Source organism: Prinia subflava, chromosome 5 (assembly GCF_021018805.1).
Source record: "Prinia subflava isolate CZ2003 ecotype Zambia chromosome 5, Cam_Psub_1.2, whole genome shotgun sequence".
Taxonomy (NCBI): Eukaryota; Metazoa; Chordata; class Aves; order Passeriformes; family Cisticolidae; genus Prinia; species Prinia subflava.
Window position 1 is genome coordinate 45,959,897 of NC_086251.1, and position 24,389 is coordinate 45,984,285.

The 24,389-nt window shown below is 38.6% G+C and overlaps 1 protein-coding gene across 1 annotated transcript in view; it reads left to right on the top strand.

Moving 5' to 3' along the window:
* The first annotated feature begins 3,805 nt into the window (after positions 1 to 3,805).
* The window catches only part of SPATA7 (spermatogenesis associated 7), a 34,157-nt gene continuing 13,573 nt past the window's right edge, over positions 3,806 to 24,389 (top strand). The window contains exons 1-5 of the mRNA XM_063399120.1: positions 3,806 to 4,122; positions 13,726 to 13,797; positions 14,468 to 14,560; positions 15,445 to 15,492; positions 23,886 to 24,019. Coding sequence (XP_063255190.1) covers positions 4,089 to 4,122; positions 13,726 to 13,797; positions 14,468 to 14,560; positions 15,445 to 15,492; positions 23,886 to 24,019 — 381 coding nt within the window. The 5' untranslated portion in view covers positions 3,806 to 4,088. The remainder of the gene's footprint in view (positions 4,123 to 13,725; positions 13,798 to 14,467; positions 14,561 to 15,444; positions 15,493 to 23,885; positions 24,020 to 24,389) is intronic.

Here is a 24,389-nt window from a genome sequence, read left to right on the forward strand (position 1 = left end):
TTTTAGGTTAGTTCCTTTATTGCATTCTAAATTACAAGGTATTAAAACCTACAGCTTTTAAGATATGGATCATCTCCTCTGAAGTCTTTTTTTGCATCACCGTTCCCACTGGAGCCCTAGCTTTACAACAATATATGACTACAGCTGCCGTACAGACAACAACAGAACAACTAAATGCATTGCCATGAAAAAAGTGAAGGAGTCTGCAGCTCTGCCAAAACACATAACTCTCCATCATTTAGAAAGCTGCAATGATATTTCAAGACTGCACATGATTTAAAATAACTTGAAGAACCACATGACCAAAGAACATGCAGCAAACACAAGAAAAGAACCTACCATCCCTCCTGGAAAAGTAATGCTTTAAAAAAATGCAAAACAAACCAAAAGAAGCAAACAACATATTTCAGTAGCTATTAAATCTTTTTTTTTTTCCTTCATACCAGCTGTCTGAAAGCTACTTCGGTTGTTTCAACACAAGAATTTCCTAAGAAGGTAGCAAAAGAAAACTGCTCAGCCAGTCTGTTTAAATGTATTTAGAAGGCACCATGTCCTCTAATCTTTGATGTAAATGTTTTTATTTCCACATAGTTGTAGGGGAACAGACTGAAAGGTTGACAGTTTGAACGTGCCGGGTGGGAATTGCTGCAACCCAGTGACAGCCCTCTGAGAGCTGCAATGAGGGATTTGGAACACTGACACAGAGCCACAGGCAGGTCACAATCTGCATTGAGACAGGGCACCTATGCCAAATAAATACTCAAGTAAACCCATGAGATTTATTTCCATGATCAAGTACATATTGTGATGAGTTTAGGATGTTCTAGAATATTCTGTGAATAGAGTATGCAGATCTGGTTGTTGGGCTCTTTCCTGCCTGCATATGTATGCTCACTTGACTGATGTAAGGAAAAGCAACCACAAAAGAAAATCAATGGCTTGAAAGAGGAGAAAACTCTCCAAGGCCTGCAGATTTTAATTTTCCAGGGTGCACAAAAACTATTTTTCCAAGAAAGCCAAATCCTACAAAAGCAAAGTTCTGACATGAACAGATTTCTGTCCCAAGTGAGCAGGTAACTGTCTGAGGTCCTGCCAGACACACCATCTTTTTCAGAGGAATGGAAACTTGTCTGGGCTAAGCATTTAAAAGAAAGTGGACATCTTATGGGGTATTTCCTTTTTTTTGGACATGTTTCTCTCTGTGTTGGTTTGTTGCTGAATACTATGAACTGTACATTTTCACAGTTAGGTGTCCATACTGGATGACCAGAGGGCAGAGACAGTAGACAAGAAGGCAATTGTTCCCTAAATCCATACCATGGTGGGGACAGATGCCCACCTACCCTTGCAAATGTGACTCTCATGTTCCTGCAGCTCTCCTTCCCTCCCAGTGAAGGCACATTTTAAAACCATGTTCTGTTGTAATGCATTCTAAGGAAAAGGGGAAAATGCCTGCTGAAAAGGACAGACAGCAATAGTGATTGCTGTGTTTCCTCTTTTCAGACTGGGAAAGGACAAATCTTACAGGTTTTGACATGTTATTCCTTCTACAACAATGGTAAGATCTCTGCAGTGATCTGTGTAACTTATTTTTGTACTTTTTTCAGTGGATCAAAATCCACAACTGATTCAATTTTTGTTAGGCTTGTTTTGGTTTTTTTGGTTTAATGCATGTTATAGCACTTAATGTGAAGACCATTATAAAATTGTGTTACTTTCTTACACTCAAAATACATATACTCTCACAGACCACCAAAGGGGGCCAAAAGCCACCAAAGGCCTAAGGCCCATAAGTGAGACCAATTAGAAATACATAAAGCTTTGGTATGTGTTGCCAGTGGTGGTCAAAAATTTCAGACAGGACATCTCTATGATGATGTAACTGCTAAGTGAGAGGGAACAAATGGAAATCACTACACTCCCTCAGCGTTGCCTAGAAACCAGGGGAATAGTTCTAAAAATGCTTACATTTATGTGTTTTAATTATCTACATGGTGGAAAAAAAGCATAGGAACAATAAGGAAGAGACTATGAGAAATCTGTCATATGGGTTTGTACAGAACAGCCTAACACTGTATGTTGAGTACTACAAACTGAATATTTCGGAATATGATATTCAGAAAAAGAAACAAACAAAAAAAGTCTTTAAAAAGTATAGAAGGTAACAATGAGCAGCTTTTTTCTTTTCTTTTTTTTCTTTTTCGTTTTTTTTTTTTTTTTTTTTTTGAAAAAGCAAACAGAGACAAGTGTTTTCTGTGACATGATTTCTGTAGTGGAGAGTATTACGGCCAACGATGTAGAGGTGAGACTCTTGTACACTTATTTTCATTCTTTCCAGTATCTTCAGGTATCTGAAATGAAAACTGTTTAAAGACTATCCCTACCTTTAAAATCGACAGATTTAATGATCTGAATTGTAACAAAGTATAAAAACCAGAGACCTTGAAACACAAGAACAATGATAACCAATTTCCGAAAGCCCTTTTTTCAAATTTCTAATTTCATACACAGTCTGCTTCAGAGGAAAAAAAGCTAAACAAATAAACAAAATAAAACAAAACAAAAAAAATGAACAGACAAATGAACAAAAACAAAAAGCAAACCCCACACCCAAACTCTTGGATTGTGGTTTTCTGGTTTTGTAGATTTTTCTTGGCAAATATTCTCCAAGACATTGACCTCAAATCCAAGAGACATAAAGAAAAATGATAAAACACTATCAAATTATTTTGATTTCACAAGAAGGTAAGGTGTTTGTGACCTTATGATTGACAGTAGTTGAAATGGCATGGCAACAGATGCTTTTATATAAAAAGCAGTCAGAAAGAGGACCACCAGAAGATGGAGGACCTATGTGTTTCCAAGGCATGTAATCCCTCCTCCGACCTCTCCCAGAAAAATTTGACACCAACTACATTTAAGGATGGTTTTACAAAAAATAGAAATAGACTGCCAAACTGATCACTACAATGTGAAGCACAGAAACTAAGGCCAAACTTCATATAGCTAATTAGTATATCTAAAATTAAAAGGGACATCACAACATTCAATAGTCAGAATACTACTGAAAAGGTTTTTGAAGTATTTGGTAGAATCTACACAAAGTAATGGGGTAGATAAACCACTGGTTTCATCCAGCATGCATGTTTGTGTGATCAAGTGGGAGCATTGACTGAGGCAGATACAGAAAGTTGTTTTCAAGTAACATCTCCTTGATTTTGTTATGATTTCGAACTACATTCAAATTAATTTTTCTAGCATGTAAGGAAATGTACAAATCACATCAAACACTGTATTTAGCCCGTACTTAATACTCATTTCTAGATAGTGAATGGGAATGTCCCTCCTTCTGGGACATGTACCCTTTTGTGACATGTCAGGCTGTAGATGGGACTGCAGTACCCCTGACCAGTGAGAAAAATTTTCACACAAAAAGTAGAAAAGCCCTCCGAGATTTCACATTAGGGAAAACAGCGACCTGTCAGACAAATTGAAAATGCCATTCTATTGCTTCATCAGAAAGTTCAAATCCAGCACATCAGCATGCACACATTAATCAGTGATGGGATTAAACGCTGCTTTTCAAAAGGTTATTTAGTGGTTCATTCTTAAGGTGCTGTTCGTTTTCAAAGGCATTGAGATTAATTTCTTCAGTGTAACGCACTGGGGACGCTCTAGGCTCTCGTTTTGTCACTCGTTCTCTGAAAAACCAGCAATTTGCCGTAAATTTCTCCCGGGCATTCATTATTCTTCAGCTTCCTGTCAAGTTACAGGAAAAAAGGTTTAAATAATGAGGGCCCGCTCACCGACGGGGACAAACCCTTCCCGGGGCTCCCAGGCCCCGCTGGAAGGGGGTTTCGTGCCCGGGCCCCGCGGCCCCTCGCCCCGCCGGCCCGGGCCGGGGCAGCCAGGGCGGCCCCGCGGGCGCGGGCCCCGCGCCGCCCGCCGCGCTCCCGCCGCCATGGCAACGCCGAGGCGGGACCCGGCGGGCCCGGCCCGCGCCCCGCCCGCCCGCACGGCAGGACGAACCGCCGCAGCCGCCAGGACGAGCCCCGGCCGGCGCCTCCCCTTCGGGCCCGGCCGGGAGCATGGGGCTGAAGAAGGAGAGCAAGCGGTGCCAAGGTGCGGGGGGCTCGGTGGCGCCTGCGGGAGGATCGGGAGCGCTGGCTGCGGCAGGGCGGGGGCTGCAGCCCGGGGGACGTGTCGCTTTCCGGCCTCCCCCGTCCCTGCCGGCCGTGGGGGTGGGGGCGCGGTCCGTCTCGCCCGGGGCTGGGGGCAGGCGGCGCCTCCGCCTTCCCCGCCGGCGTGTGTGGGCGGGCACGGAGCGGGCACAGAGCCCGCGGGGCCGGGGGCCGCCCGAGCCGCTGCGGCAGCGGGGCCCGGGGGTCGCGCCTCGCTCCTGTGCTCGCGGCCGCCCCGAGCGGTGCCGGCCCGGCCGGCCCGCGTGGGCAGCGGGCGGCGGTGGCACGGGCCGAGTGCCGAGGCTCTGGAAGGGGACACGTACCGCCCGTGACGGGCTGTAATCCCCGAGAGTCGGGCCTGGAACTCTGCGTCCTACACGGCACCGCACGGTGCCTCCTTGTTGGGCTGGCATCGAGTGCTGCTGTGGGCAGCGCTTCAGGCGGCCGCGGTCGGCCGCGTTTGCCAGGCCAGCTTCTGTGCCCACTTCTTTTCTTAGTCAACTTTCATATTCTCCAAAGATGTTATTCATGGATTATTATAATGGATTGTACCCTGTGTACAACATCCCGCGGCGTTTGGCTTGAGGTCCAAGTGTTGTGGTTGGGCGGGATTTTAATGCAAATGTAGTTGAAAAATAGAAGACTCAAAAGTTTTAAAGGTCTTATGAAGTGACCTTACCCACATTTAACCATCCGTGGGCTGCTCTGGTGCCCTGTTCCCATGAATAATCCTAGGGCCACTCATCATTCATGATAAAGACACAAACATGCAAAAATGCTTGCATGAGCCAACTGTGGCTCTTGGAAAATACCTAAAATATTTTTAGATATGAACTGGCTTCCATGCATAATGTAGAACAATGGTAGAATTATTCAGTGCTGCTCTGTAATGTCGAGATCATACATCACTGCATAAAATCAGAGCAATTTGAGGTAACCTTAGGCTGTTGTGTTGCATCTCGGTGTCAGTTCCAATTTTTGGAGACAGTGACAGATGCCACTTCAGAAGACATCTGATATCAAAGTACAGTTTGAACAAAAATTCTAATACTATATGGGAATATGAAATTCAGAGCAAAAACTAGTATCGTGCACACCCAACTTTTATGCTCTCTTATGTATGATGGCAGTTCTATGACAAATACATCCTTTTTCTGACTATTCTTACAAACTAGTCAGAAATATTTGTCGAAATACTTTTATAGACAATCAGAAAGCATAGCAATTGTCTGTTGACCATAAAAAGGGAACAGTTAGGATACAGGACCTAAATTTCATTCAGCAGCAAGGATTGCTTGAATGACTTCTGTTTAACAAAAGAAGTTCAAAACTAGAGAAGAGTTACTGTGTGTCTGTTAAATTGGGAAGCAGTTGCTTGTCTGCATAGGAGATTACAGTGGAGGCAGAAATGTGTGACTGAACAGTCCAGTGTGGGGTTCCCAGGCACGCAGGAAGGATCCTTCCAGAGAGCAAGGATTAGCACAGGCAGAGACACTAATACATGGAGCTGAGCTGGAAATCTGTGTGCCTGAGCAAACTTGGCAGAACAGCCACTGGGTTGCTTGCAGTTCATGAAAGGGGGAGAACCCATCATATTTATGGTTTCTCAAAAGGGTTGTATCTAAAACGTTAATACAGAAAAGTGGGATGCACTATTGTATGTAGTGCAAAGTTGTGTGCTTTGTTGTATGCTGTGCAAAGTTTCTTGGTCAGACTTAGCCTCATAATTTTAAAGAAAGAACCAACATTTTATGCTGGTTTGTGTCAGACCTTGTTTTGTCTAGTGAGAATACTGGAAAAAAATATATAAATATATTGGAATATATAGGATTTGCGTGTAGGTCTTGTCAGAGTTCAGATAAGGCTGAGATTTTTTTACCCTCCTAGAAATAGCAAAGCATTAATCCGCTATGTTTTTCCCTAATTCCAGGCATAAACCTTGAAATTATTTACTGTAGTAATTTCAGGAGTCAGTTAATATACTCACAGATTTATAGTATGACCTCAGATAATCTGAATACTGTAATTTTAAACCAATTTTGTTGTTTAAATCCAGTCTTCTGCATTGGGTTGTTTAATTCTCACAACCAGTGGGAACACATACCTGAACAGCGGTACCTAACAGCATCGTGCACTTGCTGGTAATCAATGATACACATTTGTGCCACTTTTATCTTACAGCAGTGGGGATCTCATCATTACTGCTGCATGGAGGCTGCTGATAGATTTAGGCAATTTGCACAGGCTTCCAGGATTTTAAAACAAAATTTAAGTGCTTCACATGTTGATAGGCAAGATGGTTTAATTTAGATTTTTCCTGTGTTGTAGGAAGTCCTTGCATTAATCTGACTAGAGCTGAAAGGATGTTAACACAGAGACTTGTGAACTACCTTTTTTTATTATACCTTCATTTGCCACTTGAGCAAACAGCTTATTAAACTTACTAAATTATTAGTTTGTTAGCACCAGTTTTTAGAAGCTGAAGCTTTTATGACCAACAAGAAAGATGAAGAATAATCTAGTTATGTCTTCAAAGAAGGAAGCACATCAAGAAGTTTCATTTGAATCACAGTAATGTTAACTGAAATTGGGACACGGTAATCGCTGTTCTTAACTTTTTACCAAAATAAGACTGTCACTCAGTAAATCTCTTAAAACCTATTCTTAATTTAACCATTATTCAAATAGTTTATTGAGTTTTAGTCACTTAATGTGCTTAAAACCCTGACTCCATTCAGCAAATAACTTAAATTTTTATAATGACTTAAATGCCTAATTGGTCCTATTTTCAAACTATTAACCCTAGTAGCTTCTTTACTCAAGACTATATCCTGCAGCTTTCTCTGAAGCATAGTTAGATGTATTTCCAGGTAGAGATAGGTGCTCGTGGATGAGGGAGGGGGCATCCTTGTAGGTGCAGATTGTACCAGCAAAATAAATTTTTTTTCCATATATGTAGAAGAATCTGTATATAGTGTGTCTATACATTTTCGTGTTAAATATACATTTTCTCTATTGACCAGTTTGATAGTAGATATTGAAACAACTTCAGACTCCATGGGGTGATGTAATGTAGAGTTTCATGTAGCAGCAGAAGCCAGCACACACATCTATAGTGTAGGGTGTGCTCATGAGCGTGTTCCACCACCCTTGATTAACAGCACCATTCCCACCAGGGAGTTGTTACACACCTGGCAGCATCTGCTCCTGGCTTACCATGTGTGTCTTTGCAGGCACAGCTATCCAGGGAGCTCAGGTTAGTAACCTTTTAAGACAGAAGTTTCTAAACTGTGATAGTAGCAGCATGCAGTCTCTTCTGGAATAGCACCCCTCACACACCCTCCTAGAAAACCAAAAACTGCTGCTGCCATGCTAATTCTGGAGGTGCTGCCTGAGCCAGTGATCACAGAATTGTTAAGGTTGGGAAATACCTGTAAGCTCACCAAGTCCAGCCATCAACCTAGCACCACCACCATATTCACTGTTAAAGATATCCTCTGGTGCCATATCCACACATTTTCTGAACACATCCAGGGATGGTGACTCCAGAGCTTCCTCAGGCAGTCAGTTCCAGTGCTTTGTAATTCTTTCCATGAAAAAAAAATCGAATTCTGTAATCTAAACCTCGCATTTGCAAAACTTAAGGCTGTTTCCACTCATCCTGTCACTTGTTACTTGGGAGAAGAGTCTGATACCCACCTCATCACAGCCTCCTTTCAGGTAGTTGTAGCAAACTGATGTAAATTCATTTGCTTTTGTCTGCAGTTCATATCACAAAGTGTGATACTGACACACACAGATGTTTGTTTCTGCTTTTGGAGCATGGATAGAGCAATACTTGCATCCAAAACTTCCCTTGCTGAAAGGGAAGCCTCTAGCTAGAAAAATTTTGACAAATATTTTTCAAGAGTTATTTAATCAGATACGAGTCAAGGCTACTATACTATTTCATTAGAGTCCGTAAATTTTTCAGAGGAGGGTTTGACTCTTGAAACTGAAATACAGTTTTGGTTGCATAGTTTTAATTTACACAGAATACTGTGAGATTATTAATTCTAAAGGTCTGAGAGACCTAACTCTTAGGCACTGAGAGTATGTGTAAAGAAGAGCTTTTGTGTAATCCAGCATAGTAAGTGTATAAATAGCACCCATCTAATTAATGGCTTAGGAGGTTATGTATAGTGCATGTCAGGGGGTGTATCATTTTCATCATATTTTGCCTCTGACACAAATGATCCCATGCAAAATTCAGATGGAACATTTGGGAGTTTATTTCAAAATTGGAGTCGTGATTTCCTGGGTCTCTCCTCATGGAGTTCTGCTTGAGGAAATTTAGATAATATGACTGTTCATTCTCCTAGTGAATTCTGCTATTGATTAACAAATCTTAAACATGATTCTTTTAAAGATGACTTCACATGTGAGACTTTATACTCCCAGGATTGATAAGAGTTTTGTTATTAGTGAAACCAGAAAGGGGTCCAAGAGGTTTCTGTTTCAGTTGCATGAACAGGAAAGAAAAATACAGGTGTGATTATGACAATCTTGCTTTGCCTCACTGTAACTTTCAAATAAAATGGAGTACTATTTGCATTCAGTAAATGGCTAAAGTCCTGTTTGAAGGTCTCTGGTGATGACATAGGTGCTGCAGAAAATTCGTGGACACTTGCCATGTTTGCTCCTGTGTTCTTCACCTAAACAAGGAGTCTGTGGGTGGGTCTGTGCTGGTCTGTAGAAATCCAGTTCTACATTTGCCAACTTCACCCATCTGTGAGTAAGAACTAGGTGCATTAGTATTACCCAGTGGCTGGGTAGGAGAAAACCCAACAAATAAATACACATTTTTTAGAGAAACTCGTTCTGTTCTGTGTTCCTTCCCAGATATATAGAGGCTAAGAACTAGGCAGCCAAGGATAAGCAACCAGAGAAGCTTAAACTAGATGAGCAATTTAGTTCCTATGGCACCTTGTCAGCCACAGCTGAGCTGTAGGAGGTGTTTGGGGAGAGGAATGACCACAGGTAAGGAGAAGGCAGCAAACTGGGGACATTGAAAGGAGTTTGGGGGTATGGCACAAAGATGTAAGCTGCATGCATAGGAGAGCTGGCTTCATTAGTAGTACTACTAATAGAAAGTGGTAGTATAATAGTATATTGTTATTAATAATATATATTATTAATACTAATAATAGTATATCATGCTAATATGAAGGGGAAATAGTTAAAAATAGAAAAACTTCGTTTCATATAAAGTTTAAATCCAATGTGGATTTTCGTAACTGGGTTAATCTTTTAATGTACTCTGAGCTATCAGTCTTTGTGTATTTTTGTGTTGTATTCATATATACAACAATTTCTGTAGCATACAGAATTAATGGATACTCTGGTTTGAAAATTCTCCTAGTACCAAAAGGAGAGGAACATGTATTTCAGGTTGTAATTTAATTCCTTTAAGTATGACCTTGTCAGACATATTAGATAAGATGCTTATAGGAGTTTCCATGACTGCTCGAAGTCATTTGGGATTTCAGATTATTTAAACCAGTTTTGTTCTTTCCTCAGCATGTGTATAGCATAATGTGTATAGCATTAGTGCTGTAGTGTACTGTTAGTTGTATAGAGTTAGAAGAGTTAATTCATAGCAGGAAGCCTATTGAAATAAGGGTATAATAAGGGTGGTAGTGATAGACATCCACAGCACAAACTTTCTGCATGTTGTTGCCTGAATTATCCACTTGTACAAAGGCTAAGGTCTGGGAGCTGCCCTTTGGAAATTACAGTGTTCACAGGTCTCTACACAGTTAAGGTTTCATCTCTTGGACTGCTAGATTTAGATGCCTATATCCAATATCCCACCTAAGGTCTCTGTATTTTTATGGATTAACTTTTAAGTAGCAAGTCTTGATGGGTAAGGGTAGCGTGATAGATTTATTTCATGTTTATTTGCTATGACTGAACTACATGCTTGTTATAAAAATAGTAAGTCTAATACTTGTGTTTAAATTCTTTTCTGGGAGAACATGGTAATGAAAGACTGGGCTTCTTTCCAGTACATATTCACGTTCCAAATCTGAAATGGCTTTGTAGAAAAATAATTCCTATAAATTCTGCATATCCACTAACAACCAGGAAACAAAGTAAATTGCCAGTTGCTATAATTTTTAATACTTTAAAGTCAGAAATTAAGATAAGGGTGCATTTTAAATTAAAATAAAAATATAATTTAAGCAATTTTTTAAAAAAGTATAATTTAAACAATCTTTCAATTCTCTTTGGAATAATGTAATTATTACTTACATTAGATAACTGGTGGAAAAAATTTAGAGAAGGCTTTTTTGGTTTTGTCTTCATTGTTGCTTAGTGTCATAGAAGGAACTAAAAGATCAAATAATTTTTTAGAAGTATTTCATTTGTTTGCTCTCTGTACTTTAGGAATACACTCTGAAAAGCCTGATTTATATTTAAGTGTGGAAAATCCACTTACATCTATAAGGAAATTTACATTTAGATCAGATAGTTACACATCATATATCAGCGATATTTTTGTAGTTATCCTTCCATTGTTTGGTTTATATTTGACTGACTGTAAATTACTGAAAATCCCACCTTTTTCTTTAAAATTCTCCTCACATATCTAATCCTTCAGTTTGTTTCTGCTGTTGTGCAATTAACTGTGAAAACACAGCCTGAATCCAAATAAATACCCGTTCAAGTCAAAAGAGAACCTGAAACCATAGTTGTGAAACTTTTGACCATTAGCACTTTCTACTTGCAGTAAGGCAGAGAGAGCCTGCACATATCAAATTCTCCAGTTTCTTCTCTGACATTACCAACATGCATCTTCATTATACGAGTAATTTCTATGCTATCTATATGTCCATCGTCAAAATAGAGGGCACAAAAATATTTTTTATTTCTACCTACTGACGCTTTTTGACAGCTTTTCTTGCCTGTGAAATACTGATACCAACTTCTTCTTTTCCTCCCTTCTCCGTCCCCGCAAACTGGATACAAATTAATTGTAAAGGACAAAAGCAGCAGACAGTCATTTTTCCAGTAGAATTTCCACTGTGCCATCTGCTGGTGGTGCAAAGCAAGTGAACATTGTAAAATCCGGTCTTCTGCAGTGCTGAGCATTTGTGTCTCCAGCTGAAGGCACTAAAGGCAACAAGTTTCCGAGTGTCCCTGATGGGGTTACGCGGGACAGTCATTTAGCTTACTTGAAGAGAATCAATTGTAGAGAGAACAATGTCTATTTTTTTTTAAAGTGACCATGCTTGCCTTTCTAGGGTTTTGTCACATAAAGGTGAGTTAGAGGTGGCACTGTAAGCATTTACCAGAGATGCTTCCCTCTGGAATTATACCCTAGCTCTGAAGCACAGAAAAGGCTGGAATATTTAGATTATTTGAGCAATTGTGAATGAAACACTTCTGATTCTCAGTTGTTGCTGTAATCCAGATTGCAGGTATATATATATGCAGGTTTTTATCATTAGAGAAAATTCTATCAACTGAAATTTATAATCTAACATTCAAGTCACCCAGAGACTTGCATTCTTTGAACACCTGCATATTGTAAATTCTGGAAGTCATGGGTTTCAGGGTGGATCCATCTAGACTGTGAATACCACTTGTATGTAATAGTGTATGATAGAGAAATATAATATTTGAACAGGAAAGAAAGGCTTTACTGGCAAAGGTTTGCAGTCATTGTGGAAACATTCTGAATCTAATCAATTCTTGCTGTATGTTTGGAAGTCTAATATGTGAAAAATAATTTCTCGTTTGTCCCTATGTGTTTAAATCACAAACTGAGAAAAGGAAGAATTGTACCATGAGGAGAATGAGCCATTTTAAATTGATACAGATGAGCAGGAATGTTGTTCTTTGGTTTTAAAGATAACATTATAAAGTCAAAGCAATTGCATGATAGTAGCATATTCTTCTGCTTTTTTCTATGTCCCTTTTCAACTGCTGATCTGGCAACTTCACAGCAGAAGGAGTGGGAGCACTGTTATTGCAAACACCAGCTAATACTGTAAATCCGCAGAAGCCTGTACTGTATAAAGGCTGGCTTTTCGAAGTATGACAGTTACTGAAGATTGCCCTGGTGTTTTTTGTGCTTTGTAAGAAAGGAAGTTCAATCTATTGATCCATATTTAGTGTTATTTCACATCAGGGTAAAATTATGTTCATTTTCTTTTTTTTCTTAAGACGTTTTTATGGCCTCCTGTACTAGTGCTAGTCATTCAAAACTTTGTACAGTATGGCTTTTTTATAAACTCTTTGGAGAAATAATATTAAAACATTGTTAAATGAATGATTTGTTTTGCTGCAATCTCTACTAATTAATATTGAAGATACTGTGTTAACCATCTTGTGCAACATGCTGTTGAACTTAAAAGGAAGGGTGTATACTTTAGTAGTTATATATGTAATTGCAGTAGTACTTTAAAAGGCCTTATATAACAGTGGGAAATGAAAAAGAAGTGCTGGACAGCCAGGTGCTGGGCATGCAGGAGGTAAACTGGGAGAGATGAGATGAAGAGCTTTTACCGTGTGTGGCATGGCTGTCATCATGGCTTCCTGCACCCCAGTCCGTTTGTAATGGTGTCTGGTTTATCACCCCAGCCAAGGTCACAGGGAAGAGACTCCCTGTCACACTGGGTAGATCCAGTGTGCTTCTTCATGTGATGGCAGGGGAAAGCTGGAGGTCAGCAGGAGCAGTAGAGCAGTCGAGTTACGCTCTTCACCTGCATGGCTTGCAGACTCTTGAACTGGAATCTGAGAAGTAGGGTGGGAATGGGAAGACCATGTGGACCTTGATAGTTAATAGTAATTGAATTTGTAGAACTTGTCTGTACAGTTTTAGAATTAATGTTAAGTGTGGTTGGTATACTTACCCTGTTAAAAAAATCTCATTTGTTTTGGTTTACGTTTTATATACCTTGGACGCCTTAAAGCAGTGCTCTGTATACACTAATGTTTGTAGTACTAGCATATCTCCTGGTCAAATTTGTTCTAAAAGTGTTGCAGATTCTTAATTAATTCATGTGCCAATTTTTAAATCTGAGGTTGCATGACAGTCAGTGGTTTTCAAAGAGGTGATGCTGTTCTTTTAATCCATATTCTTTCATTTTTCAGAACAACTGGTTTAGTTGTTTAAGTTTTGTCAGCATCTCCACTTGTCTGTGGAGTTCCCAGTCTATCAAAGTGCCATGAAAAGGGACTTTGAAAGAAATTGGAGGTTAGCACAGAATCGTGGCCCTATCTCTGTACAGTTTAATGACCAGTGTAAAGTTCAGACTACAGTGTTCTGATGGTCTGTTCTACTGTTTAGGTCCTTGCCTCACTGATAGCACTATCAATGTATCTTGGTGTTTACTACACTTATAGTTCAGTGATTATAAAACGATTGAATAAGATTTTGAAAAAGATCCATTAGAACCATTCGTGCATTCTTTGGAGAAAGACTTTATCTTGTCTGTAAAAATATGTGTGGGGATTTTTCTCTAACTTTCGTGTTTTGTTTGATGTTTTGTTCAAGTGCATGGATACTCAGCTGTTGTCGTTCCCAGATGTGGTCCATGTAAAGGACATTTAAGTACTAAGAGTAGTGGTAAGTAATGTGGACTTTTATAAGAAGGTCGACCTGGTTCCTTTTATGTGAATTCATTGATTTTATGCTAAAAATGTTTTTATTAAAACTTTTGCATCAAGCTTATTTGGAGGAGTTTATTTGTACTTATATTTAGTGTGCATTACTGAACATAATTTCAACATAAGTTTTGCCTTGATTGTACTGCTGGCTACAAATTGGTAGCAAGATGAACAAATATCTAAAGAGGTCCCATCTTTATTAGCTGTACTATACATATACACATATATATATATGTTTACCACATTAAAGAACCCCGAGACTAAACATGTTCCTTTAGAGTCAGTAGTTTACATGGGCTAGTGTATGTTTCTGTGCCATACTGACACCTCAGATACTTCTATTTTTCAAAAGGACATAGAGTGAAGGAACAGGAAGTTTCCACGTTAGCATTTTCATAGGACAATTTGAGTCACTTTTGCAGCTATTTATTGAATAAATGGCTCATTGGGGAAAGAAAAAGGAGACAGGATGACTTCTTGTGGTACTAACTGGTAAAAAAATACTGCCTTTGAGCAAGGAAGGTAGACAGTATTTTAAAGTTTGTGACTTTGAATTGCAGTTAATAACTGTTTAAAATTTTAGTATTTTTTTGCTTGCCTTTCTACTCAAATGTATTTTAATCTTACAGCTTTCTGCGTTGACTCCTGTCAAAATCTAACTAGCCAATACCTGATCAGAGATCACATGGTGTTTCATTATAGCAGAATTCTTTCTGCCAGAGGTAAAAATGTGCATGTATGAATGAACTGTCTCCCCCCATATTTAGCTAAATGTCTCAGAACAGGCGCATACCAAGAAGGAATGGATTGTAGGAATTTTACTGTTCTTCCTGTTTCTTACCCAAACACATGTCAGCAAGATGTGGCTGCTGCTTAATACTTTTGTATTATCGAGATGGGAGGTTTTGTATGAAAACATTTTCCTTAAGTGTTACCAAAGATCTTACCTTAATTTTAGAGCACTTTGTTCTGTATTAGCTTCATTCTGCTTCTGATGAAATAACGAATTATGAAATAATATGCTGAATTGAAACTCATAGGGATAGTCATAACAGCAAACATACAGAAATTATTTTAGGAACGAAGGCAGAACATATCTAGTAAAACTCAGATCATTATGTCTTTTTTTAACATTTTTTATTTTAATTTCAAAAACTTCATAATCTTTTGTTCATCTTGCAATGAATAGTAATAGTGAGTTCTAAAGACTGTGAAAATTGCCCTATGTGTTTGCAAATGAGAAAATCATGTTACTGACAGAGTCCATACTCACAAATGCAATACTCACAACGCTATCTCTCATGTAACATACTCAGTATCATCAGTATGCAGGTAAATGCCATCAGAACAAAATGTACAGAAACCTTTTGAAAGGAGTCTTCATTTAAGTGATGATTCTTCCTTTAATATGTGTTTTATCCAGACAGCTTTGTCTCACAGATCCTGTGACCATTATTAGTATCAACCTAATACGTTAAGTATACAGTAACTAGCATGTTTTAAAATAGTGTTTGTTCTGTGTTGGTCTATTACTACATTTTTCTAGCTATCACATATACTAAGTAAATACTGAATCACTCACATTTGGTGTTTTTCCTATTTTCAGCAGCTGTAGACTGTTCAGTGCCCAAAAGTAGGTTGACCTGCATCAAACGTAAGTATTTGTTTTATGGCGATTCTGCAAATGCTTCTGTAAAACTATCTTAGCAAAAGAGCCAGCAAAGAGCAACAATAGCATATAATCCTTAATTGGGCATTCATGTGTCTGCTTGTTCATTCAGCTTTCACATCCTTCTACAGCTACTTGTAGATGCATTCAATCTGTATCGAATGGAATGCTGGAGAGATCCATGTGGACTGTCACTGGTTAGTTGTGCTTGGTATGAAAATTCATTTGTCAACACCAAAAGTGTCTCAACTGCTAGAGATAGGATAATATTAAGTATCTGGTACAAACACATGGACAAAAATCCTGGACCTTTCTTAATAAAGGCCTTTGAGGATTTCTCTCACTGCTCAATGTGTGCATGTAACTGGTTTTTTTTTTCTGACCTGCTTTCCTTTATATGCTGTTCCATCTGACTGAGATTCCTTTACAAACAGATAAGAGACTCTGCCATTTAGGCTGAAAGTTTTGCAGTTATTAAAGAGCTAATTCCATGACAAACACCTACTTCCAAATTCTTCATCATTGGTCTCACTGTCTTCAAGGTATTTAAAGTTAAGACTAACCAGGCATATCTTGTTCAGTTTCTGCACTATCCGTATAACTTCTAGGTTTTTAGAATGAAATTAAAAATTATTTTGATTTTAGTTTGTACCTAAAATTAGAGTGGTTGCATTTTTTTTCCTGCAGTTCTATGCATTGTTCATCAAGAAATGCAGATTTCTGTGCTGTAATAACCATGCAACCAAGTGACATGCTCAGGTGTTAAGCTCAGTGCAAGGTACCATTTGTAGAGTCTGGTAAACCACTGGAGAATCACTTTTCTTCCTCTGTCATTTTGTGAAACAGATTATGTGGAGATGACAGCCAATAGTTCAGACAGTAAGATTGTTGAAAATGTGCTGAGGAAGAAAAATAATGGAAAAGGGGTCTTAGAATACCTTCAAAACAATTTCTTCTTTCTTGCTCAAGATGAGACACGATTTTCCCAGGCAAAATTTTAACTTCAATACAGTTAAATATCAGCGGTATATCTACAGTGTCACTGAGGATAAGGGGTTTGCATCTTACTCTTACAGTAGTTCTCTGCCTGTCAATACTTCAACTGAATGCATATTATTACTTTTTTCTCTTTGTGCTCTTTGTCTTACTAGTTATTGCATTCTAAAGTTTCTGTTCCCTCTCTATTTCAAGATTTTGGCAGAGGGGTAAATTTAGTTTAAAACTACAAGGTGTATTAGTAGCACAGAGATACAAAATAGAATTCCTGCAGATAGTGTTAAAAACATCTCCTGAAAATGTGCTTCCTGTACTGCTAGAATAGCAGGTGAGTATTTCCCTTTGGGGTTGTTGCCATGAATCAATCATTAGCGTTTAAGAATTAAACATGATACTGCAGTCGGCATTCTCCCTGGCCAACTGAATATGTTCTGTCCTTAAAGGGGATTTAGTTTCCCCTGTTCTTTTCCTGGTATCTTAGCTGGCAGCAAAGCAGGCAAGGTGCCATGCCCCTGGGCTAGGAGTGAGCATGTTCCTGTGTATTAGATCAGGCTTACTGACTTAAAATAGTTGTTAAAATGTGAAACTTCTTGAAATGTGAAACTTCTATGTTCAGAATTAGTCGAAGTATGTTGTTTGATACCAGTGGCCATTAGAAGTCTGTGGTTGTGAAACTTGTGCCAGAAAACTTGACAAAAGCTATGCCAAGTAAGACAGCTGCTGCTACACATGCCTGGTTTCAAACAGTACTAACTTTTCAACCCATATGTTTAGAGGTTTTTCCACAGGGCATATTGATAGTACAGCTTGAACCCAGTGATTAGTGTGCTGAGGAATGCAGGTCTCTTTGATACTGGGGTAGGGGGAGAAGAAGAAGGAAAACAAATACTCTGAGAAGTTACTCACCATAGATCTATTTTAGCCTGGTGGAACTTGAATTCTTGGAGGGAGACTGTGAGACATAATTCAGACTGATAGTAATGTTGGTTTTCTATCCTTTTAAAGGGGTTAAGTTCAAGCAAAAATATCACGAAATATGTACTGTGATGTAATTCTGTATTTAAATCTTAATTTTTCCTGTGAACTCATATATCCAGCTACACTTTACATTATGAAAAAGCAAAGATCTGTGAAAAGCTGTCTTACATGTTTTGTTGTTACTGCCATTTTACAGGATGCTTTCATGAAATCACCCTACCTTTTTTTTCTGTTAATTCTTGTCCTTAAGTATGTATTTTGGAAAATGAAAGTTCTAAGCAACTAACATAAGCTGTTTAAATTCAAACATTCAGGTAATTGTTATGCCTGTGTTATGTCTTTGGAAAGGTATTCTAATATATTTATCAAGTCTGAAATTTGGTGAGTAGGAAAACTTCCAGGGAAAAAATCTTCCTGAATCTGTACTTCTAACTGTAGTGATTTTACTTAGTTTTTCCCAGAAGTTATTTATCGTAAAGTTTCTTCTATAATAAAAGGTATTGGGTCTTTTTATGAGAGGTAATAAATTTTGAATATGCACATCAAAAATACATTTCTTTGAAATGTGAAAAGACTTCAGATCATCTAGTCTGACATCGTGAGTTAAGCAGACCAAAAGTTTGATCCAGTTGTGCTAATATGGAACTTAACAGCCATATTGAATGTGGTAAATTAAGCACATAAACAAGAAAAGCCTGCAGTCTTGACTTGTAAAGGTCAAGAAATAGAGAAAACATAATTTCCTTTGGTGGATGTTTAAGTATTTATTCATCATTATTACTGAAAATGTGTCCCTGATTTTTAATCTAATTTACCCAGCTTTACCATCTGTCTGCTGGTGGGGAGGACTGTTGTTTTTATACAATTGTCCACTATTACTCAGGATCACAAAATAACCATAGCATACCAGAGAACAAGAATAAAATTATGCATTCCACTTATTTTCAGCGTTATCTCAGTACAGTGTGTCTAAATTGTCCTTGAGGGCTGCCCCAGTGGTACCTCGAAAAAAAATCACAGTCAAGGGCCACCTAGAAGCCCAAAGGAGCTTTCTCTAGGGTGCACAAATGGAGGTTTACCTGGGCAGGCTTTGATGTTTCCTTCAGGGCTAGTGCAGCATTCCACTGTGCAGTCACTTTGGCAGGCTGCTGTGTTCTGCATGTGGCTGACAGAAGTATATAGGAGATGTCTGCTGGATGAGGACCCCATACAAGCATTGGGGTGGATGGATTTGGGATAATCCAGTGCTTCTAGCCTCTTCTGAAATGCCTTTGAAGGATTCAAATCTCACTGTTAGGCTTTATTTCTAAATGCCTTTGAAGGATTCATATCTCACCATTAGGCTTCATTTCCAAGTCTTAGCAATCACCAAAGTCTGCCATTAGCAGCTTTGCCAAGTAGTATCAGATTTCTGAAGTACATACCATTATACAGCTGTTACTTGTATTTGGTACAAGCAAGGCTTTACTATCAAGTCCTTAATAAATACTTTGTCACCCTTTTTTATGGTGATTCCTCCCTTACTTGATTTAACAGTGCTACTGACACTGAATGTGAATGTGACACTGAGTCATTTCTTAAAGTTACAAAAATTAAAATTTCTTCATTAAGGAATTTAGATGCAGACTTACAAGAAACCTGAACTTCATAGCTAATGGCAAAATTCAGTTTGCATTTGATGAGATCTCACCCCAGGTGCTTAAATCATATTGTACTGGAAATTCGTGTAGAGCTAGGAAACTGATAGTAAAAAATCTTAGAGAAGGAAAGGCTTGCTTGCAGAAGTAATATCACCAACTGATACGCTGGACAGTTTAGTTTTGATCACTAGGCACTTCAAGCTCAGGCAAGATGATGTTTGTATGATTTATCTAAAAAAGAATTCAGAAGGGAAATAATAACTCCAAGTGTGTTATTGCAAAAATAGCTTAGTAGAGCTATTAATAGTAGAGAAATTCTGAGTGTTGGGTAATTCCTTTAAGATACATTGTTCTGCAAGCTGAACTCAATTTAAATCTAAATTTATATTTCATTGTTTGCCATCAGTTATTTACATCAAAATTGAAATAAGTTGAAGTTTAACTGCCAACTGTTTTGTGATGTGACATGTGATAAATTTAGCAATTGGAAATTCAGAGCAAAGGACAACCACTGGCATTCCAGATCATACTGTCCTTCTAAGTGAAGAGCTTTCAAGCTGACTAGGACTGTGATACATACGATTATTTGTTTCTTCCAGATTTATGACATTTGTTTTATAGGTCTAAGCATGTCTTGAATTGCTACTGCAGTTTAGACTTGGAGAAAAAATAATTAAGCTTATAGAGGGAGTATTCTAAAAGGGAAATAAAGTGATGTGATCATTGCTTTGAAGTGTGGTGTACTCTGAAGAGTATTTGCCTCGGCAAAAGTGACAGATTGATCAGTGTTTTATAGGTATCTCTTTATGAAGAGTGCTACAGTTTTACATCTGAAATTCATAGTCTTGTGCTTCCTTTCACTAATAACAGAATAAAGAGAATGGATTCATGGAGTGGATACAATAAGTTACAAAATCTAGGTTCATGGACTGAATTAATCTGATCTACAGAATCACTAAGCCATTTATATTCTAGTACATTTTCTCTTACTATACTATGAATCTGTAGGGGTTTGAGCACATTAGTTATTGAGATACAATTAATCTCTAAAGCTCTAATAAGACTTTTAAAGGGACTCATTATTTGGATCTACAGACTGTGTTATTTTATTCCTAAACATTTTGGTTTCTCCTTTTAAAAATAGGAAAAGTAACCCAGTGGTTTTCTTTTCTTTTTATTTATTTGTCACAAGATATTTACTATAGTGTACTTTTCCCATATTTAAGCCTACATATGTGACATGTTCCTGAAGCCAATGTTCAAATAAAAGCTACTTGTGGTGAAACTGCTTTAAGTATCTGTTAACAAATGCACTTTGTATTTACTTCCCACCAGTCTGACAGTATGCCGAGGGCACTTCTTTCAAATTTAGTTCATGAACCTGATTGAAAGCGAAAGCTTTTGTCTGTAATGGATTTAAAGCAGAAGATACCTTAAGCAGTGAACAATGTTTTAAATGAAAAGCTGAATCTCCCTTCTTATGTCTCTTGAATGCTGGTCTTTTTCTTTCTGTGTTTAATATATTCACAGTGCAACACAAGTGGTTATGTATGACAGCCTTAAGTATCTTCAGCTCTTCTCAGTTGCAATATTATGATTAGTGCCTCAAAGTTCCAGGCAAGTGTTCTGTCTGGCTGAAGTCAAAGCATAAGACTGGATTCTCCAGTCCTTGCGTGGGTAAAGGACATGTGAACTAAGGAGAGGTAGGGCAGTGTGCCTGTGTCTGCATTTGTGTTACTTGCTGACTGCCTCAGAGCTATCCTCACTTACCTACAGCTGTTTATATTTACATTAGCTCTTTTTAAGAAGGATTTCTCCATCTCTCACTTTGCTGATTTCAAAATTCCTAGCTTTTACCACAGATCTAGCCTGAAAATCCCTAATTTGGCAATTAGATCTGTATATTTACTGGAGTCTTTTGGCATTCTGTTTTGCATGTCTGTGCTGCCTTTCAGTGCACAAGTGACTTTGTGGCTTTTGCAGCACACTTAATGGATTAGCTGAGCTCAGGTCACTGTTTGACAGGTATGGGGCAAAGACTCCACATTTCCCATGCAGGTGATGGTCGTCCCAGTGGGTTCTTCTGATATCCTGAGGTAGCTTTAGCTGGAACACTTACTGTTCTTTCATTCTTTACTCTTGGGCATAAGCCACACTTTGGGTGAAAACTCACAACACACAGTCCTGGAAGGAGGGTTTTTTTAAGAGCTTTGAATGCCAGTAGTAAAGATACTCATGTATTTCAAATTTCAGTTTCCTGTAAAGAGCAGAATAAGGACAACAAGGGAGTTCCATTTTGCAGTAGTATTCACACTGCTTTGCACTTTGCTCAGACACTCCTGTTAAGCTGTAGTGTGCAGGTGGAACATGCAGTGAAATGTTGAAGCTTGTCTTGTCTTAGGCAAACCCACTTTGCACCTAAGCACCTGAATGTAAGGAATTTGCTGTTTCAGACACCTACTTGCCCTTATCCATATTTCTGTATGATGTGCATTTTTGCTTTGTAGGGCTCTCGTTCTCCCATTGTTTCTGTAGATACTTGTTCAGTCAGCGATCACCATTTTACCTGAGCAGAAGGCAAGATGTGCATTTTTATGGCCTGCATGCACACACAGACACACTATTGGCCCAGAATAAGTAATTCTATATCTCGAACATAAAATGTGTCACCTGCAGCTAATTTTTGAGTGCTTCTCTGTAACTTTTAAGACAAACACAATTAGAAATAGTAGTAATTTAGAACAGACTCAATAACTCAGTATAGAAAGAAAAACATTCTGTTTTAATTATTTATTGGTACAGTATCTTTTGTCATTCTGTTACAATATATGTTTTTAATTCAGAGTTGTATAATGTAGCGTTTGTTAACTTCAGCTAATATTTTCCAATTTGAGCAATTAAGTAATTTAAGCAGTCTCATATTGGAAGTACTCTAATAGTGTATGATGGATAAATCAGCAGCCATAAAAGAAATTACTCTTTATTTTACATATGAGTTGTAAGAATTAAAAGAAGGAGAAAGAGGGATTTTCCTAATCAATGAGAGAAATGGTTTCACATCTGAAAGATTAAATTCAATCTTAAAAGGGTACTAAACTGTTTAATGCAATGAATACACTTACTTAAGTATTTCCTGGAGGTTAACATATGTGTAGGGTACATGTACACAGATGAATGCATTTTAAAGGTTGATTAAACATCCTCAGACTGCTATAGGTCTCAGCTGTGTAGAAGAATGTACCACACCAATCCCTGAAGTTTTTGACATTTCCATGCACTAAATATAGTAGTGTATGTGCAGATTGGGGTCTCCCAGAGTATGATATAAATATATTATGAAACCAGAGAAGAAATCCTCAAAGGCCTTTGTGTGTCTCTATCAAACAAATGATCCATACACTTGGATATCTGTTAAATGAATGCGAAAATTCTCATTTGGTATACAGGCTTCAAAAGCGCATTTGCTTATTTTTTCCCTATTTGGAAATGAAGTTATTAACTTTATCAGCCTCATTTTGATTTTGCAACCTGTGAATTTCAAGTGTTGTGTCTAGTTCTGGGTCCTTCACTTCAAGGAAGACATGAAGGTGCTGGAGTGTATGGAGACAAGGGCAGCAAGGCTGGTCAGGGGTCTGGAGCACATGTGCTGTGAGGGGTGTCTGGGGGAGCTGGTGTTGTTTAGCCTGGAGAAAAGGAGGCTCAGGGAAACCCTGTCACTCTCTCCAAGTGCCTGAAAAGAGACTGTAGCCAGGTGATGGTCAGCTTCTTCTGCCAGGCAACCAGCAACAGGACAAGAGGACAGAGTCTTAAGCTGGGCCAGGGGAGATTGGGATTGGACATTAGGAAGAATTTCTTCATGGAAAGCATAGGAATGGCCTGCCCAGGAAGGTGGTGGAATTGTTTAAGAAACAACTTAATGTAGCACTTGGTGCTGTGATTTCGTTGGTGAGGTGGTGATTGGTCAAAGGTTGGACTCACTCTTTGAGGTTTTTTCAAATTGATGATTTGCTGTTTCATCTGTGAAATGTGGCTGCTCACAATATGCAAAAACTTTGGACTGTGTTAGGTAAGATTTAGGTGACTGATGGCAAACTCGTACACGGAAAATTTACTCATCTTTTAGACTCCTTTATCTGATGACATCAGATAAAGGAGTCAACTTTTCACACTGCAGATGAGGTCTTGGACTGCAGACCAGTTTGGACTGTTCTAGAAAATTCCCCTGCTTCTGATCTGACAGCCCTTTCAGTGGTGGCCTTAATTTTTTTGTGTTCTTGGGAACAACTTGCTTGTTCTGCCCTGGATTTCTGTATTTAGGAAACTCCATGTTGTAAGCATGGATTTTTTTACACATCAGATTTGCTAACAATAAACACAGGGTTTTTAAACACAGGGGTTTTTCTGAAATACTGAATGAGAGTACAAAGGAGTTCTAGCTGTAAAAAACTGATAGAAAGCTTGAGCAAATGAGCAAAATGCTCTGTTAGCAATACGGATCTTGAAAGTCCTGTATGGTGGTGTTTGTTATGAAGCAAGAAAATTTCAGGAAAGTTAAGGCACAGCTTCAGCTACCAACACACTCTGTTAATAATTTTTCTTCTAAGAGTAGACATAAATTTTATAACTGCTGTGTGTTGGAAGTGGAATGTATCTCAATAGTCTGACTTTACTGAGCAATTGGAAACCACTAAAATGTTTTCAAATCACTTAGGGAGACAAAGGATATTTCAGCTGGGATCTGACCAACCTTGTCTCTTCCTTTAGTTGCTGACCAGCAGAGAAGAGAGAAACTGAAAAGGAAGATAGCCAAGTGTGAAGAAAAATTGAATGTGTGTAAAGCTGTCCCTCAATGTGGTTCAAGAGACAATGGATGGCTGCTGCCATCCACGTGTAGAAAGGTATGTATTTCAGTTCTGTTTAGTAGATACTATCATATACTTGCCTGCAAAGTACCAGCTGATCACTGCTGTGCAGCGAGGGCTTGCATCTTTCAAGCAGCAGAAAGGAGACAAGGGTCTTCCTGGCCTGTGCCCAACACTGAATGCGTGTCTTGATTTCTGACAAAGAGGTCAGATATCTGGATGAAAAGTGCTTGCAGTAAATACAAGCTCTAATTACTCTTGAAGTCTCTTGCATTCACCTCAGCTGAAATTCCTGTCCTTTGCCACTCCAGAGCTTTGTACCATTTCCTAAGGCAGAGCTCTGTTACCCCTACCCTTCCAAGCAGAAGAATCAGACATCTTCCATTTTTTTCTTAATGAAAATTCC